The 17,709-nt window shown below is 36.4% G+C and overlaps 1 protein-coding gene across 14 annotated transcripts in view; it reads left to right on the top strand.

Moving 5' to 3' along the window:
* The first annotated feature begins 416 nt into the window (after positions 1-416).
* The window catches only part of col13a1 (collagen, type XIII, alpha 1), a 273,440-nt gene continuing 256,147 nt past the window's right edge, over positions 417-17,709 (top strand). For all 14 annotated transcript variants that reach the window (XM_039755089.1, XM_039755081.1, XM_039755058.1 and 11 more), the window contains exon 1: positions 417-1,099. In XM_039755089.1, coding sequence (XP_039611023.1) covers positions 800-1,099 — 300 coding nt within the window. In that variant the 5' untranslated portion in view covers positions 417-799. The remainder of the gene's footprint in view (positions 1,100-17,709) is intronic.

The raw sequence follows: 17,709 nt of genomic DNA, 5'->3' as shown, positions 1-17,709 counted from the left end.
GGTTCAAAGCTGAGAGGTCTTTACGTGCATTCACTATTTTCTAATACGCCCTGTTCGCGTATTATTATTATTATTATTATTATTATTATTGATGAAGAAATTCCAAATCAAAAGTTTACAAAAAATACATTGATATAACTACGGATTTTTCATTTTACTTTCTTTTTCGTTTCCCACAAAGATTTTACAACAGGACTTGCTAATTAGCGTTATTTAAATAGTATAAAAGACCGAGTTCGAAGGGCTAAATGATACACTCACTGCTCTAACTAAACATACCCCACGCTTTGCTGATCAAACAGCGCACGTTAATATTCGAATCCCGCCCTGTCATTTTGCATAAATAAATCAAAAAAGGAGGAGCCTTACGATTTTGGAGAGCCAAAGACCCTGCTCATTAAACCACAGAGGAACAGTTGGTAGTGTGTCATATTTCAGGGAAAGCAGCAGTCACTCAGTGGAACGTACACAAATATCCCGACCACTCAGACCCGACTGCCGCAAAAAAATATTTTAAATGGGCCACACAATGCAGAAATATCATCAGATGGACTTTGTGTTTTTCTGAATTTGCCGTTCTATGACTTCATTTTGCAAGATGCCTAAATCTTCTCTAAGTTAGCCTATACTTTCCGGGCTTGGGAAATAAAAAGTTATAATAAGAACTAGCAGCTGTTTGTGGGAACTTATCATCTTATTTTGTGGCTTGCATCAGCTTTAATTACGTTTCTCTTTCAAGAAATCCTAAAGAGCATTGGAAGTCCGCAGTGGAGCCGAAAACAGTTTTGCATATCGAAAAATGGAAGATGATCAAAAGATATCACATGTGCCACAGCTCACCTTGGGAAATACATACAACGCTTATCTTTGTCATAAAAGAATTTCTAGAAGCTGTCGGGATATGCCTGCTGTGATTTTCAGTTGCACGTTGTCCTTCATCACTTTGGGATTTTGCATATTAGTATGTTTGAGAACATCGGATTTGCAGTCTCGGGTTTTAAACTTTGAACGGGAGAGAGACACGCACCTCTCAGCCTGGATCTCACTGGACCAAATCGAGCCCATTATTCTTGGCAGGATGGAGCAGCTTATGGAAGAGGTACGTGATTACTGTATTTCTTAAATTATTTTGTGTCTGGTGCTTTGTAAAAAATCATAAGTAGGCTGCATAAATAAAATGTGTATGCGAAGTGGTTATTTGCCTCTTTCACAGCCTACGTCGTTTCTGCAGTGAGCTTTACGCTTACGTAAACAACTGCATACATTTAAAGGACTGCAGTGAGGAATATATAAGATTTTAGAAAAACCTGTTTAAAAATTAAATAATGTTTGGTGTTTAATAAAAAAACGAGAAATGAAAGTATATTCGTGTGTCTCCAAAGTTTAATCCACGTATTGCTGTGCTTTCAGTATCAGAAGCGATCATAACGGGTTTACATCACGAGCACTCTGTTTGATGTTATACTGACAAGAGCGGTGGCGCCGAAGCGGCACATCAGATGTGTCGGTGTGGTTTTACTAGAACTTCATCAGATGGTGAAGCTGAAACAGTCACTATACGTTCGAGTCGTGCCAAGGTGTAGCACTCTTGAAGCATGACTGTATAGTCAGACAATTACGTGTTACTTTTAATATTGTAGCATATGCCATGCAAGTTCGACAGTGTTCGGCTGCTAAGGAATTAATAGTTTCAACACCTGACGTTGCTCTCCCGTCCTTATATCATCTTTTTATTTTGGATGTAATTCATAGAATCAGGTGTATTGCGTGTCAAACATGTACTGCTGAAAAAATGTAATGCTGAAAATTAGTGATCTTTATATGTTCTTTTTGAGTTGCGCAGTACTCGTTTTAGAGCTTTAAATGCTGCCAAGCGTTTTACAGTACATCATTGAGTCGATTCCCGTACAGTAAGTGTCAGTATGTCAGCTGACACTTTTGTGTGGTTATGTGCGTGGAGAACTTTCTAATGAAATATGATATACAAATTATTACAAGTCCTCTATAAATGTTCCTGAGAATGTTTTGCCAGTCTGACAGGGAATTCCAGCTTGGGATGAATCCAATGTTTTCTTTTGAATTTGGGAAAGATTTTACAATTAGCAGGGTGCTGTCATTTTGTCAGCTCACTAGTTTAGTACACAGATTTATGATGCTGAGACGATAAAAGTATCAAGCAGAAAAGTTTAAATTAAAAATCAGTGCTTGAATCTCGAATCACACAAGAAGTTACTGCCTTTCTGCTCCATATGGTTTTATACTTATCTGTGAAATGGAAAACATTTTTCAGATCCCTTTTCTGAATGAGATGTTAAAAGTACAAGTATGTGTCTTAGGATGTGTTTATGCTCTATTTCCTTTCGCCCATTCCCTCACTTTTTAATGCCCGTTCGTATGTATGATTTGCTAAATCCTAATGCAATTAATTTAAGTCGCACGTTAGCTGAATTCTGACTGGATTTTTGTAACTTCATAAAGTCTGACATGGTCATCACATTATGAATACCATGGCATTTTTGAATGTGTTGCATTTTAAGCAGAATGATTAAACATTTTCCTTTGATCTGATACATTCATTAAAGCATATCAACTGTACTAACCGACATCAGGTGGCATGTATTTGAAAGATGACAGATGTATAGTGCTGGCATTGCTTTCTCCCCACTATAATTTCACTTATCTATCTATCTATCTATCTATCTATCTATCTATCTATCTATCTATCTATCTATCTATCTATCTATCTATCTATCAGTGCCTAATCTATTATATAGTGCCTTATCTATCTATCTATCTATCTATCTATCTATCTATCTATCTATCTATCTATCTATCTATCTATCTATCTATCTATCAGTGCCTAATCTATTATATAGTGCCTTATCTATCTATCTATCTATCTATCTATCTATCTATCTATCTATCTATCTATCTATCTATCTATCTATCTATCTATCTGCAACATCTGAACACTATATATGTATTGGATTAAGTGGTTCTGATAATTTTACATTATGGTTATGCAAAACTATATAAAGGAGACTACAAGGGTCCAAAGGTAGTATTTCTCCCTCTCAAAGATTGGACCCCAGATGATTTCTGCATTCAGTGATATTCATAAAGAATTTCCCTGATTTTCTTTGTGGAAGTGTGAGCTTTCCCTGTGATCTCAGATTTCAACCCCTTGGCCCCTCATACTTGCGGGTCTCTAAAGTGGCTATATGTGACCAGGAGTGTGCTCTTTCTCCATCCAGGGCTGTTCTCTGCTTTGTACCCTTTGCTCTGGCTTCCTGCTACTCGGACCAGGAAAAACAGTTTCTAGAAAATGAATAGATTTTAAAAGAGCCTTCAGTGGCAAGTGAACAGGAATACAGTCATATTTTAAAGTTTTGTTTCCTTTAATTGTATTTGAATTGTAATGGAGAAGCCATACTTGTATTGCACTAGTTACAAAATTAAGTAAGTGCTGGCCTAAAAAGTTTTTAAGAAACATTCCAGCTTTTACAGCCTGTAAATCATGCCGCTATATATTTCAAAGCATCGCTTTAGACAGGATGCAGCATGAAAAAAAGCTTTTGTAGTAGGTCCGTGGGAGATATTAGACTGAGCTCAGATGATACTAGATGAAATTTTTGACATTGCCTGGGCTAAAATTACACTTGTGGAAGATGAATGGGGCATCATCTGAATGTTTGGAAGGTTATTTCAGTATGTACTGTTATTTCTGAGTGCAAGTAAATATTTAGCCTAAAGATGTACTTGTACAGTATGTCTGTGGAGACAGCATCGATGCTGTCATCCTTCCCCGTGCCATATAGTCTAGTTTGGTTTAAGCCCACTCCTCCCTGGTGGGGTTTGTATCCCATGGTTTGAACTGACCTCCAAGTAATTACCTTCATTTATGTGGGTAAACCACTTTTACTTGCTAATTACAAGATCTGTTCAATGATAAATCTGTATTTTATGTGCCAAACCAATACACTCTATGTAAGTTACAGAATTGTGTGTATATATGTAATCTTACAAAAGAACGTTTGATATTCTTCATTAGAGCAATCTCATCTATTACTTTGGGCATTGCTTAGGTAACTCTCAAACTCCATTTCTTGCTGCTATCTTCTACTGCTGCCACAATTTTCCACTATAAGGCAATACAGGTAATTTCTATTCTCCCTCTGAGACTTTGCTCTACAAACTTACTTACTGTGGCTTAAATATAATGGTACTATGTGTTTAGATCATATTTCATTGTTGCAACAAATTTCTACTTTTGAGAAAAATGGCCGTAATAAATTTACTTCTGTGAGGAGAAAATACAGAGACACTTGGCCATTATCTAACTTAAGAGCTATTCCTGCAGCTGAGACTGTTTGCCGACCATTGTTTAATATTCATACAGATACTGTAAGAAGAGATGAATCAGGGAAAATTATATAAAAATTAGCAGATACCTGGTCAGAGTATATTGTATTAACTCTGAAAGGGAAATTCAGTTGCTCATATGCATTATCATTAAATGCAGAAAAATATCAAAGTAAATTAAATAATGCAAAATAAAAATGTGCAATTTTATACTTACTCTACGTGGATGGAATCCGTTCCAGTTCTTGCTGAGCCTTCCCTTTACCATTTCCAAGAAATAATTAAGAAAAAGACTGCGTATGTCATGAGAAGAACAGATGTGTTAGTGACCAAACTAAAAGAAGTGGGAATTTAGGGCATGGTGTGTAGATGAGTTTAAGGAAACCTATCAGAATTAGACAATGCTAAAAGTGGCATCCCTCAGGAGTCAATGCTGGGCTGCTACTCTTTTAATTTTATTTAAATGATCCTGTTAGGAATAATAAGCTGGTTAAATATGCAGATGTTACCAAACTACATGGAATGGCAGCTATTCTAGAATCTGTTGAATCTTTACAGTAGGACTTGGACAAGGTACATTCTTGGGCAGATTTGTGGCAGACAAAATTTAATGAAAATAAATATAAAGTATTACACATAGGAGGTAAAGTTGGTAGATTTAAATACACAATGGAGCCCTGGGTGTCATAGTGGACTTATCATAATCTCTATCCAGTTGGCATACAGAATCCATTAAGAAAACTAACAAAATGTTATTTTATACAGCCTGATGTATGGAGTATGTGTGAAGTATTAAATGCACAATTTTGGTCCCCAGGCTACAAAAAAGATATAACAGTGCTGGAATAAAATCAGAGGAAAATGACTGGGCTGATTCCAGGACTGCAAGGCATGAGTTACGAGGAAAGACTGACAGAGTTGAACCTTTTCAGTTTAGGTAAATGGCGATTAAGAGGTGTCGTGATTGAACTGTTCAAAATGATGAATTATGGGATCTCTTTGTGAAGAAAAACGTAACACTTGTGGACAATCTATCCTTACTGACTTTCAAGCTGTGTTCCAGTTGAAGAATTCATTTTAAATTAACAGTCTGGGTCCACTGTTCTAATTTCCTTCATAATTTCTAACTGTTCAATCACGTCACGTATTAAACTCTGTTTGCTTTGGCTGACAAGCTTCTATGCCTTTAATCTTTCATAATAGCTTATAGCTCTTGTTCTGGAATCAGCCCAGTCACTCTCCTCAGGACTTTTTCTAGCACTGCTATGTCTTTTTTGTAATATGGAGAATTTAGCAAAGCTACAATACTTCAATTGATGCCTCACAGGTCTGCCCAAGCCTTTTTTCTGTCCAAGTCCTCTTCAATGATTTAGCTAATTGTATATTATTTACAGTTGCACCTAATTTGGTAATATCTGTAAACTTGAGCAGGTTGTTATATATAGTCCTATCCAGATCATTTATATATATTAAAAAGAGCTGCCCCAGAACTGACCCCTGAGGGACACCACTTTTAGCATCTTCTAATTCTTCAGTTTCTTTACATCATGACCCTTTGCTTCCTGTGTCCCTCTGCAGTAATCCATCTGATTTTAGATTATCTACCATTCCACCTAGTTTGGTCATGAGAAACTGTGAGTGAGGGAATGCTTTTGTGAGGTAGCTGGAAGTCAGAGAGTGGATATACTACTTTTAAGCAACAGATAAAGGAGATGCTTTAAACACATTATGTCTTTGTTCTTTCCTTTGTATTTTACGACTTCTCTTTATTTATCTCTCTTTTTGTGTGTAAAACAATACATGCATATCATTTGTAAAATCTATGCTCCTTGCCATGAATCGGAGCATGAAAAATACTTCAATGATGCCCTTGATGGTGCTATTAAACCCTATTTTTATCTTAAATAAAAAATGAATGTCTGTCCAGAAGTAGAACTGTGTGGTAGATGGTTAACTGGCACAGGTGTAAAATCTGAGTTTCATTTTTCTTTTCCTTTAGATGGAAAGTTCTTAAGAATCGGTCAGAACTCCCTGCATTCGTCAAATGTAATCAAGCAGCAGTGAATAAAATGTTAATTTCAAAAATGAGCATAGAAATAAAGAATTTGATCGTACAAATACTTTAACACTAAACAACCCATAGATGTCACTTATTGGAACCAATGAAGTTTCACTCCACAAGCTTTTCAAAGCTATTAAAATGAGCTTCTTTGGAAAACGTTCTTCTGAGTGATGATTGGACAGTTTGTACCCATAGCAACAGTTAAGGTGTTTTTGGCAGAACTGCTCTGGGGAAAAAGATGCTCTCCCTATAGAGAACATAGGTATGAATAATAAAAGGCTTTGATTTAAAGACTTATTTTTTTTTAAAACATACATAATTCCTGCAGTTTGTACTCAATTCAATTTTAATCTAAGTGACTAAGTAGAGTCAAAAAATCGGACTGTTTTTGCCAGCATTGGTTCAAAATAGTAGTCATTTGATTCTCAAATACAAACACTTTGCAGACACTCTAATACACGAGCACTCTATGCTTTTGCTCAGTTGATGCACACCACTTCTTCATCATTGGCCTCTGGAGCATGATATTTATAAGCATGTAAAATTTGTATCCTTTATTTATTTAATATGTTATCTATAGGATACCATTATTTGTGATGAAAATTTCTACTGTCTCCTTAAAGAAAAAAATAGCGCAGTTTAAAATGGTGCATTTAAGCCATTTGTTTAAATGAAACAATCAACTGCAGCACTACATTATACTGTGCATCTACTGGCCTAGAAAAGGCTGATGTAACTGTTTACCAACAGTCTTTTTATTTTTGTTAATTAGTCCAATAAGATAAATGTTATATCAGTGCACCCTTAGCTAGAAGGTGTATACAGTTTATGATTTTCAGGGTAAAGTGTGTAGTTTCTTTGCCATGTGGTATATGGGATGAGTGTCATCAGTATTCTTCATCCAAAACTGCAGTATCAATAATATCTCATTGTGGATGGGACTTGCAAATCAAGTTTTTTTTTTCAAGCAAATCTGACTTGCTTCCTTTAATTTTAAATCATGCTTATTTCAACCTGCTTCATACTGATTAGGGTCACTATGACTAGAGCCTATCCTAGACCAGCAGGTCTATCATAGCACAAATGTATGTACCAAATAAATTATTACACACATCTTTGCAATGTACTGTAGGTGTAAAACCTGATATTTCCAGAGGAAAGGCCAAGAAAATCACTCATAAATAGTTCAATCTCCACACAGACAGTAAATCAGTCTGAGATTTGAACCCAAAATTCTGGAGATGTTAGGCAGCGACAGTAACCGCTACATTATGCTTTAATTTCCTCTTTTTGATTTCCTACCATAAATGGAGGGAGTCCTCCCAATCAGACAGCTCTTGTCAAAATCCCAACATGAGTCCCTGCATGAGTAAATGGGTTTTTAATAACCCGGGTTATGTCTTATTTTGATGTCCTGTTGTGGAACCAGCTGAATTTGCAACCCTTCTCCAGTTATTAACCACACTAATAAATGTCTGCTTCAAAAGAGCAAAAAATGTGTCTATATTTAGGCTAGCCCACAAGTAATACGTCTGAGCCAGTAAACAGTTCTAATCTCTGGGAAGTTTGGATATTTGGTAACCCATTTGCTATATTAAAAGGTTCTCTAATACATGCTTCTCTGTGGTCTTTGTGTTTTAAGCTACCAACATATGTATCGCATACTCTCTAATAAAAAACAGAACAACTTGTTTTAATGTCTTTCGTACAGTTCTGTGCCACTTGGACTCTTCCTTAAAATGTTCACAAGAAAGTTTTTTGGGCTGAAGTTCATAAGACTGGCAATATTTTGTTTACATCTGCCTTTTATCATTTTAACGTTTTTTATGGTTAATCATGTTTCATAATTTAGTCCACTGTAAAGTCAAATGATCATTGAATCTGTTCATTCTGTTCATCTTTTTTTCATTCAGTTTCTGAGCACTTGTCCAGTTAAGGCATCCCAGCATTTCAGGTAGCAGTTCAAGTGTTCATTTGATGTTGTTCTTTTATTTTAGCAATTAAATATTTTTTAAACAAGATTTGAGACTCTTGAAGTTAAAGTATTTTAATATGTGTTATTTGGCAGCAGAACCACACATTAAAGGAAACCAACAAATCATGGCTCTGGTCTGAGACTGTAGGTTTGCTCTCCACATTCTGGATTTTATAGTTAAAACGTTAACTGGAACATATGAAATTTTCAACATTTTAGGTTAACATAAGAAATTATTTATGCATTCTGTGCTAAAGTATGGATACAATGTCAAAGATAACTTTTAAGCCTTATTCCTATTTAAAAAAGCAGACCACTTTACAGCTTTTCAGGATATTTTGCCCTCATTGGTCCACCTGAGTGCATTAGAATCCATTGTTTCTGTTTTGTCCCATTCGGAAGGTAGGCACATATTAATAAAAGTTTTTATATTCCACTGACTCCAAATGACAAAAGCAGCAGATGGAAATAGCACACATGTAAACATTCATGACAGGCTGCATCACTAGCCTAACAAAAATAATTATTTATGATGGCAATATGGACCAACCTACAAAGTTTTGCTTTACTCACCTGCCCTTGTATAGAAAAATGTGAGTGCTCGCTTAAATTAATCTAGTCCCTATTGAGAAAACAAGATACCACCCGTGCTCAAACAAACAACAAAATAATAAACAATGGATTAACAAAACATAAGGCAGCTTGACCAAAAGAAATAATCAGAAAGGAAAAAATGCAAAATGTCACGCAGACAGTTGTCTGGCTTTTAAGTGTGATCAGAAATTCTGACAACCACTCTACATCCTTGATATAATAAACATGATTTTTGTGACACTTGGATACATGTGCTGCACAAATGACATGCAAATGCATTGCAGTGCTCAAGCACAATGACTGACTACAAGTTAGCTTTGTTTTTACAGTTGAAAGTGTTCATGATCTTCAATATTTCACTGCTGCTGTTCACGTGAAATGCCCATTTGCCTTCATCTGCTGGGGCACAGATTTCTGATGGATGTTACTTATTGTACATCTGTTCAGTAGTCATTTATAAACTAACCAGTATGTTAGATGTTAGAAGTACATTTAGCATGTGTTGATAATTTAATCATCTTTAATCAGTTGTACACACTTCCCATGTTGTGGGTGTGTTGTGCCACTCTCAACTGGTGTCAGATTGAAAATCATTTATTTGATTTTCAATTTGCTGTAGTTATTAAAATAAAGAGCATTGTATTTGGCTAAATATTGCCTATAATACAAGTGAGACACTATGGATATATATAAGCAATTTAATTCTGGGGCACTGAGTAATTGTAGGCACCAAATATATTTTCAGCCATGTACTAAATACGCATTTTAAGTAATTTCTTCAGTAAAACTTAAATTTATTTAATTGGGAAATAGCATTTTATGCCATCTGGACAGATTTTTAATATCACCCTAACAGCAGACAATAAATTCTGGCAATGGCAAATAATAGTTCATAACAACAGAAAACTGACATACATGATAATAAAAGGTAGTTAGATTAGATTAATAAGCATCTGATGCATCTAGCATAGACTCCAGCTTCCTGCCAGCCTAAAATTTAATGAAGCAGGTCAACAGGTTTTATGCTTCCCATATCAAATGGCATATAACAGAGATATATGCGTTGCATGGTGCACTGCAACATTAATGCTAAGGTCTACGCGTCTTAGACAGGTAGTACAGCTAGTTAGTTAGGTTGTCTTGAATTTTATATCGCTTTATGGTGAAATGCTTTCATTAATGGGTATCACCACTATGCAAAAGTGCCAAAAAGTAGATTCAGCATTTTACTGCAACTTATGTACCATCTGCCATTTGTAAGACCCTTCAAATTACTTTATAAGTTAGACAAAAGTACCACAGTAAAATAAATATGTAACTTCAACAACAAACTGAATACATGGCATGGCTCACTGGCAGGGAAAAATTACAGACAGAGAGGTAAAAGTTAAAGATTAGAGGATGTGATAAAGATGAGACAAAGACATCATAAACATTTGATGCAGCCACAGCTGCAAAAATAGGTTTGAAGTTGAATAGAGATGTTCACTGGTCTGAGTCCAAGACAGACATGATTGCTTTGAGGCAAGATGGTAGCTTTAAAGCCCAGTACAAGAAGTGACATCATCATTGGGGCCAGAACCGGAAGTGATGTCATCGGAACCAGAAATTACATCATCACTGAGGCCAGAACCAGAAGTAATGTCATCAGTCCAGGAAGTAATGTCATCATTGGGGTGTGGAACTGGAAGTGATGTCATCAGGACCGAAAGTGACATCATCAGAGGTACCGGAACCTGCCGGGATTTCCTGAGAATGCTCTGCAAGAAACTGAGAGAGATAGTCAGCACACCCCGCTGCCCCCTGGTCTGTTGAGGAATTACAATTATTCAGGCCCTTTAGCTGCCTCCTACTCACACGTTTGTGACAAGGGTACAAATGGAAGTTTGGGAACCGTGAGAAAGGTGAGATCCACGCATAAGATAATTATAATGACTGCATAGTCAACCCAGCCAGGAATATTTTTTGTTGTGGTTTACTGGTATTATGATGAATAAAAACATTGTGTTTTTACAATATTATTCCCATTTCTTGTCATTCTGCTGCATGGCATCAAGACAAATGCACATGACTACTATGCACTACCAAAGCTTGATTGTTTGTTTTTACAGGTTTTAACATATGTTTAACTACAGGCTGCTTCTCCTGTCTCAGCTTTATATATTCAATATCTTTAAGAGCTTATAGTCCAACTTCTTTTTTTGTTTCCTTAATAATCCAAAGACATTATGTTAGGGTAGTAGCAATTCCCCATTTACCTGGAATGAATGAGTGAGTGAGTTTAGACAGACATGTGGAGCTGAAGATGTGACTTTGTGCATGTTCAAGAGTAATTTACTGACTTAGGGAAACAGGCTTGCTGTACGGATTACCACTAAATGTATTAGGTATGGCAGTATTACACTCAACATAAGTTCATCACAGCTCCAACTTCATTATTGAATTTGTTGAAAATACCACACTCTTAGACATGATCGTCGACAATGATGAGACAACTGACAGAAATGAGGTCTACCTGCTGACTCAGTGGTGTCAGGAAAACAGTCTCCCTGTTATTGTCAGTAAAACCAAGCAGCTAGTCATGTACTTCAGTAAACAGTAGGCAGGCCACACTGCCATCTGCATTGGAGAGGACGCTGTTGAAAGAGTAACCAGGTTTAAATTTGTTGGTGTGACTATCACTAATGAACTGAAGTGGGTATATGTCGTTTCTTGTCAAAAAGACTCACCAGCACTTCTGCTTCCTCAGACATCTTAGGACAGCTTGCATTACTCCCTCTGTTCTCACAAACTTCTACAGGTGCACAGTACAGTCTATCCTCACTGGCTGCATCATATCCTGGTGTGGGTGATGAAGGCAGCACACAGCATTGTCAACATTGAGCTCCCTTCTCTTCAGGATATGTACTGAACAACAATTGCTGCCCAAGAAAGGCTGAATGTGTAATTAAAGACCTAAGCCGTAGTGCCAGGCCACATGTCTCACTCCTCCCTTCTAGCACATTGCACATAGTGCATATATATATATATATATATATATATATATATATATATATATATATATATATATATATATATATATATACTGTAAAATATATACTGCAAATTGTTTGCTATATAATTTGCTTTATTTTTATTTACTTTTTATTTTTATTTATTTATTGTCAAGTGTTCTGAAGTAAGAATTTCATTGTCCTATGTACCCATGACAATAATTAATATGAGAGTGCAGTGCTAATTTCTTTGCTGCCATGTAATAAATGTTCAAATTCAATGCATTTGTTAAGCAAATTTCACAAGTGTTTGATCATAGTTTGTATAAAGTAGTCAAAATTCAATATTCAGTATTTAATATCCCAAATCCATTTGTTCCAGTACAGGGTCAGAAGGCTACTTACCCACCCGTACTCAATACCCTGTCAATTCAGCCAGTCTACCCAATATATAGTATTTAGGACGTGGAAGAAAAATAGAAATATCTGGAGTAAACCCTCTTGAGAACATGCAGACTCTCCAAAAATAGTCCCAGAACCTCACTGATGCACATTAGCAGTAAATTCTGTTCTGCCCTGTTTTTGCTTTAACTTGTTAGTCTGAATTTTGCATGAATATATTATTTATCTACAGGAACTCTAAACATATTAAGTAAAAACCTTAATATTGTCATTGCTTAATATGCAGGCACATTGATTGCCTAAATAGTTCAAAAAGTTCTCCGACCTAGTTTTTTTTTTTTACTCATTCCTTCATTTTCAGTTACCTTAAAATATTATTCAACTAAAAACAAGGTTCTCATGGTATCTCATGATACAAATTACTTGACTCACCATGTAAGAATACTAATTGATTAACCCTAATTTTAACCCAACCCTAACCCTAACCCTGCATTATGCCTGATCATGCCTGAATAGGATAAGGCTCTCAGTGACTATTAATTACAACTGAATGGTTCATAAAATGAATGGATGGACAGATAGAAGGGTGGACTAAGTCTCCACATAGCTTTCTGTTTAGGACCAAAAGTGGTTCATTTGTCCTAGTGCAACATAGCCAGAAACAGTTTTCAGTTCAGGATTGTCTTGATTTGAGGGATAATTGGCTGGCTCAGCCTGTTGTTACTAATGTATATTGTATCTCAGAGGAAAAGGCAAAAAAGGGTTAGAGCTTATGCTAGTAAGCAAATGTGACATTTATTTTTTGTAAACCAGTGAAGATGGTCCACAGGACCAAGCAGCAGAAGTTTAGATATCTCGTTCATTGTACCTGTTATCATTTTACATCTACACTCCCATCCAGCTGAAATTTAAATTTTCTGGGAAAATCTATTAAATAGACTGAGGAGAATTCAACCCCCGAGTTTCAACTTTTTTACTTCACTGTTTACAAATCTTGATTAATTACTCTCAGGCTAATTATAACAAATAATTAAAAAAAATGAATTAAAGTGAAGCAGAAATGGAGAAAATAAAATGGCTTCTGTACACTAAAAGTCACAGCAGTATCTGTATCTCAAAGATGAGTAAAAGTTATAGTATTATTAATTCCAAGGTGGCGTCTGATTAAACAAGGAGTTCAGTTAACAACAATGTTGCCATGAAATTGAAAAATTGATGTGATGCACAGTGTAGTAGACAAGCTATATTGATACATAAAATGTATTTAAGTTGGACACGGTTTCTGAGAGCAGAGAAATATATAGAATTTTCTTTTAGCAGCAGCACCATATTTTAAAAATGCACAGTGGAGTAACTGACTGATATTTTTGTCAATTGTTCTGAAGGAACGTGCAAGGTGCACACATATAGACCCACTCCCTTATTAGATGAATTCACATCCTAAAGAAAATAAAAATAGATGTGTATGCATTAAGCAAACTCCAGGTACAAAATAGCTGACCAGAATGCAATGAGGCAGCACTGCAGAATCTGCAAGTGGGTGACTATTTTCTTTAAAATAGAAAAAAGGAAGCTTTTCTTCAAATGACAGTACATTTGTCAACTTTTCCAAAACTAAACAGTCTACGTTGTATTATTAATATTGTGTTCTTTTCTCCTGTCTTACTCTTTTGTGCTATGGCATATTTTATTTTCCAAGATATTGCGTCTTGCTTTTTGTAATTTATGGTGTTTGTTATTCAATGGCATTCTGTTCCTGAATGCAGCATAATGACTGTATATTACTTTGTGTTGGCAACAGCTGAAAGGTTTGTCAGAGGGTGATCACTGTTGCTAACCCTCAGAAGCCAGTCCAAAGGAAACACACTATACTGTACTCAGTAACACGAAGCTATGCTTGGAATGAGAATGCTACTGGCACATGGAATATGGTAACACAGTGATAAATAAAAGTGATGGATGAGAACTCATGTTTGGCATCAGCTTTACAAAAGGGAATAAAACAAAAATGTCTGAAATCTAATGCACCTGAGGATTCCTTGTGTTGTCTTTGGCTTGCAGTTTAAAATTTAATTGGACTCTTATCTCAACAAATTATTGTTTTACCTGGGAAACTTAAAATTCAGTTTATAGATTTTGCAGAAGTTTCATTATACTAAAAAAGATGGTGCCAAGAAAGGTATTTTCACTGTGTACAAAATGATGGATAGAAACTCCATCATACAATCATCCATTTCTGAACTCACCTGTAGGACTGAAGTGGGACAGGAGCATTAAATGGTAAGACAGGAAACTAACCTGGAGAGGACATTAATGTATCTTCTGTTGTACATTTCACAGTTTTATGAGAAATAAAAAAACTGCAAGAATGTGAGCAGGTTGCCAATTCAAATGTCAAAACATGAAATGTGAGGCTTCAGATATGGGAATTCAGGCAGTAAATATTTAATATATTTTAGAACACTTGAGTTCACAAATACAAGCAGGGTGCACGTAACAGATGTTTTACAGCAAAAGCTTTTTGCAAAAATGTGAGCATATTACTATTTTCATCTTCCTATCAGAATGGTTAGCCATATAGCTGTCTTAAAAAACTATAAAATGCCTTCACATAACATTCAAACAGTATTCCTTATCATCAACCCATTTAATATTACTCTGTTGGAATCATGTAACTAGTCACATGATTTCCACCAATAAAAAGAGGTTTGTGAAATAACCATTGTGGTAACCAGCCTTGGCACAGACAGACAGACTTCGTTCTCAGTTCACCACACACAGTTTATTTACAGTTCTATATACAGAAAGTGTCCCGCACACAACCCAATGCCCGTGTACCACACACCCTCAGTCCAGGCCTCTTAAACTCCTGTCCTCTCTTCACCAACTCCACTCCTCTCCTCCGAGCTTCGTCCTCTTCCACCCGACTCCAGCTGATGACTGGAGGGAGGCGGCCCCTTTTATCCCCACCTGGACTTGCTCCAGGTGTCTACTGACGAGCTTCCTGTGGCACTTCCTGGTGTGGCGTAAGTGCTGCATGGGCACCTGGAAGCACTCTGGGTGTTCCTGGTATTTCCAGGGCTTCACAGGTGTCTGGGCGCCCCCTGGCGGTGACCACAAGCCCTATAGGGTTGAGCTTCCATGCTCCATTCCCGTGGTCTCCATACAAACGATGTAGAACCAACATGATAATGTTTTCTTGAGCCTCCATTTAAAAAGACAGGTACATTCTTGAGGGTCCTTGTACATTATGGTTGTCTTTTTTTTTCTTATACATTTTATTGAATTTATTAAAATCAAGTAACATTCCATTCAAGCAAGTCAAATTAAAAAAAAAAACTAATTTCAAATCAGCCCCCACCCATGAGAAAGAGAGGAAGGCCAACAGCAAGAGTAAAACTTTAAGAGTAGAAAAAAGGGGGAGCGAATCCTTTTCTCAAATGTAAATGCTTATTCTGAACTGTTATTGAGTAGCTTCTTTCTGGTTTTAAACAAGTTTTGAACACAGAATTTGATTTTTTTCCAATTTCAAATAGTATATAACACCAGTTACCCACTGACATAAGAGAGATGGGCTAGGATTCTTCCAGTTGAGCGAGATAAGTCTACGTGTTAATAGTGAAGTAAAGGCAATTACAGTTTGTTTGTGCTTCTCCACTTTAAGCTCATCTGGGAGTTCACACAGCTGTTATTGGATTACGGGTGTTTGTGACACCAAGGCTGTCTGCTAGGTGTTTTAAAGATTTTGGTCCAAAATTATGTTAATTTGGTACATGCCCAAAACATGTGGCCTAGTGAGGCTGGAGCTCGATTGCAACGTTCGCAGGTTGGATCTTCCTCTGGGAACATTTAGGACAATTTTAAACGGGTTGATGTGCTCGATAAAAGATTTTAAGTTTATTAATTGAATGCTTCACTCACAGGGCACGAGTGAATTCTGTGCATGGCTGCCTTCCACTCCTTTTCTGGAATGTTGAGTAAGAGATCCTTTTCCCACTGTACTCTGGGATATTTGAAAGGAATAATAATTCTCACATTATAGTTATCTTTATGCATTGAATGATTTGAAGACTTTTTTTCCATACTATGCTTCTGAGGGGATCATCTAGAACTCCCTGTACAGCTTTAGTCAAGTGTCCTTTATAAAGTTAATTTGAAGACAATGGACAAATTTTGAAAACCTGAACAGTCAAATAGAGAGAATCACAGCGTAGACAATCATAAATGACTCTGTGGTGTCAAGTCCATTGTTGGCCCTTTTTTTGGTATTTCTACAGTGTTACCCAGCTTTGCCCAGGGTACTTTGTTGGACAGTGAGCATCAGTTATTGTGCCATTGGTTAATTGGATGTTCTTTTCTGTGTACAGTATTCATAGTTTTTTATTCATTTTACCTTGTACTAGTATTATTGGCAGGCAGTGTGGCATAGTGGCTAAGTCTTTGGGCTTAGGAGCTAGGATTAAGGTTGTAAGTTCAATTGCTGTTAATGACACAGTTTGTGACCATAAGCAAGTCACATCACTTCCCTGTGTTCCAACTAGAAAAACAAAGGAAATGTAACCAGTTATATCTCAAATGTTGTAAGTCACATTGGAACAAAGTTGTCATTCAAGTAATAATAACATTATTAGGTCACTGGAGCTACTTACTCTTGAACATGCAATATACAATTGAGTAAAACATCCCTGCAGTAGATCAGTTCCTTCTTTTTAACTGGGCTTTTATTTATAGCCATTGAAATACACATTTTTTTTCAAGAAAGTGTATTCTTTTGAATTGAAATGGGTAATCAGTAGGAATAATATGACATCTGTATATATCACAATCATTAATAGAAGTTTACAATTTTCATCTGTTTACATTGTTCACTCAGGTTTTTTGTTGTGCTTTTCATCAGTTGTGTGTATGTGATCTGCTCATGTGATTGTATATGTAAAGAATTTTGGAGAGTGAGGGGGAGATGGGACATCCCCATTCAAAGAATTCAGAGGGTGGGGTGAGGCTCCCCTTTCAAAGTTTGTAGATGTGAATGTATATTAAAATGGAGTCGCTCATATTGAACCTGTTCAGTTTAAACTGATGACATTCATCCAGGGGTGTGTTGTATCCACTTCCTCCCCTATCTCTCTCTTCCTCCCTTTTTGCCTTTATCGAAACAATATCTACGCTCACAGCCATGGTGCCTGCCACCCTCACTGGGGTGTTATATTACAATTGCTAACCATTGAGCTTTGCATCTTCATTGTGTTTCACAGAACTTTCCCCTTGCAATTCACACCTCACTATGTCTGCCAAACTTCACGTCTGTTTTTTCCTGTTGA

This window comes from Polypterus senegalus, chromosome 1, assembly GCF_016835505.1.
Source record: "Polypterus senegalus isolate Bchr_013 chromosome 1, ASM1683550v1, whole genome shotgun sequence".
NCBI lineage: Eukaryota > Metazoa > Chordata > Cladistia > Polypteriformes > Polypteridae > Polypterus > Polypterus senegalus.
The sequence above is the reverse complement of the archived record's forward strand: the minus strand, read 5'-3'. Positions and strand labels throughout refer to the sequence as shown.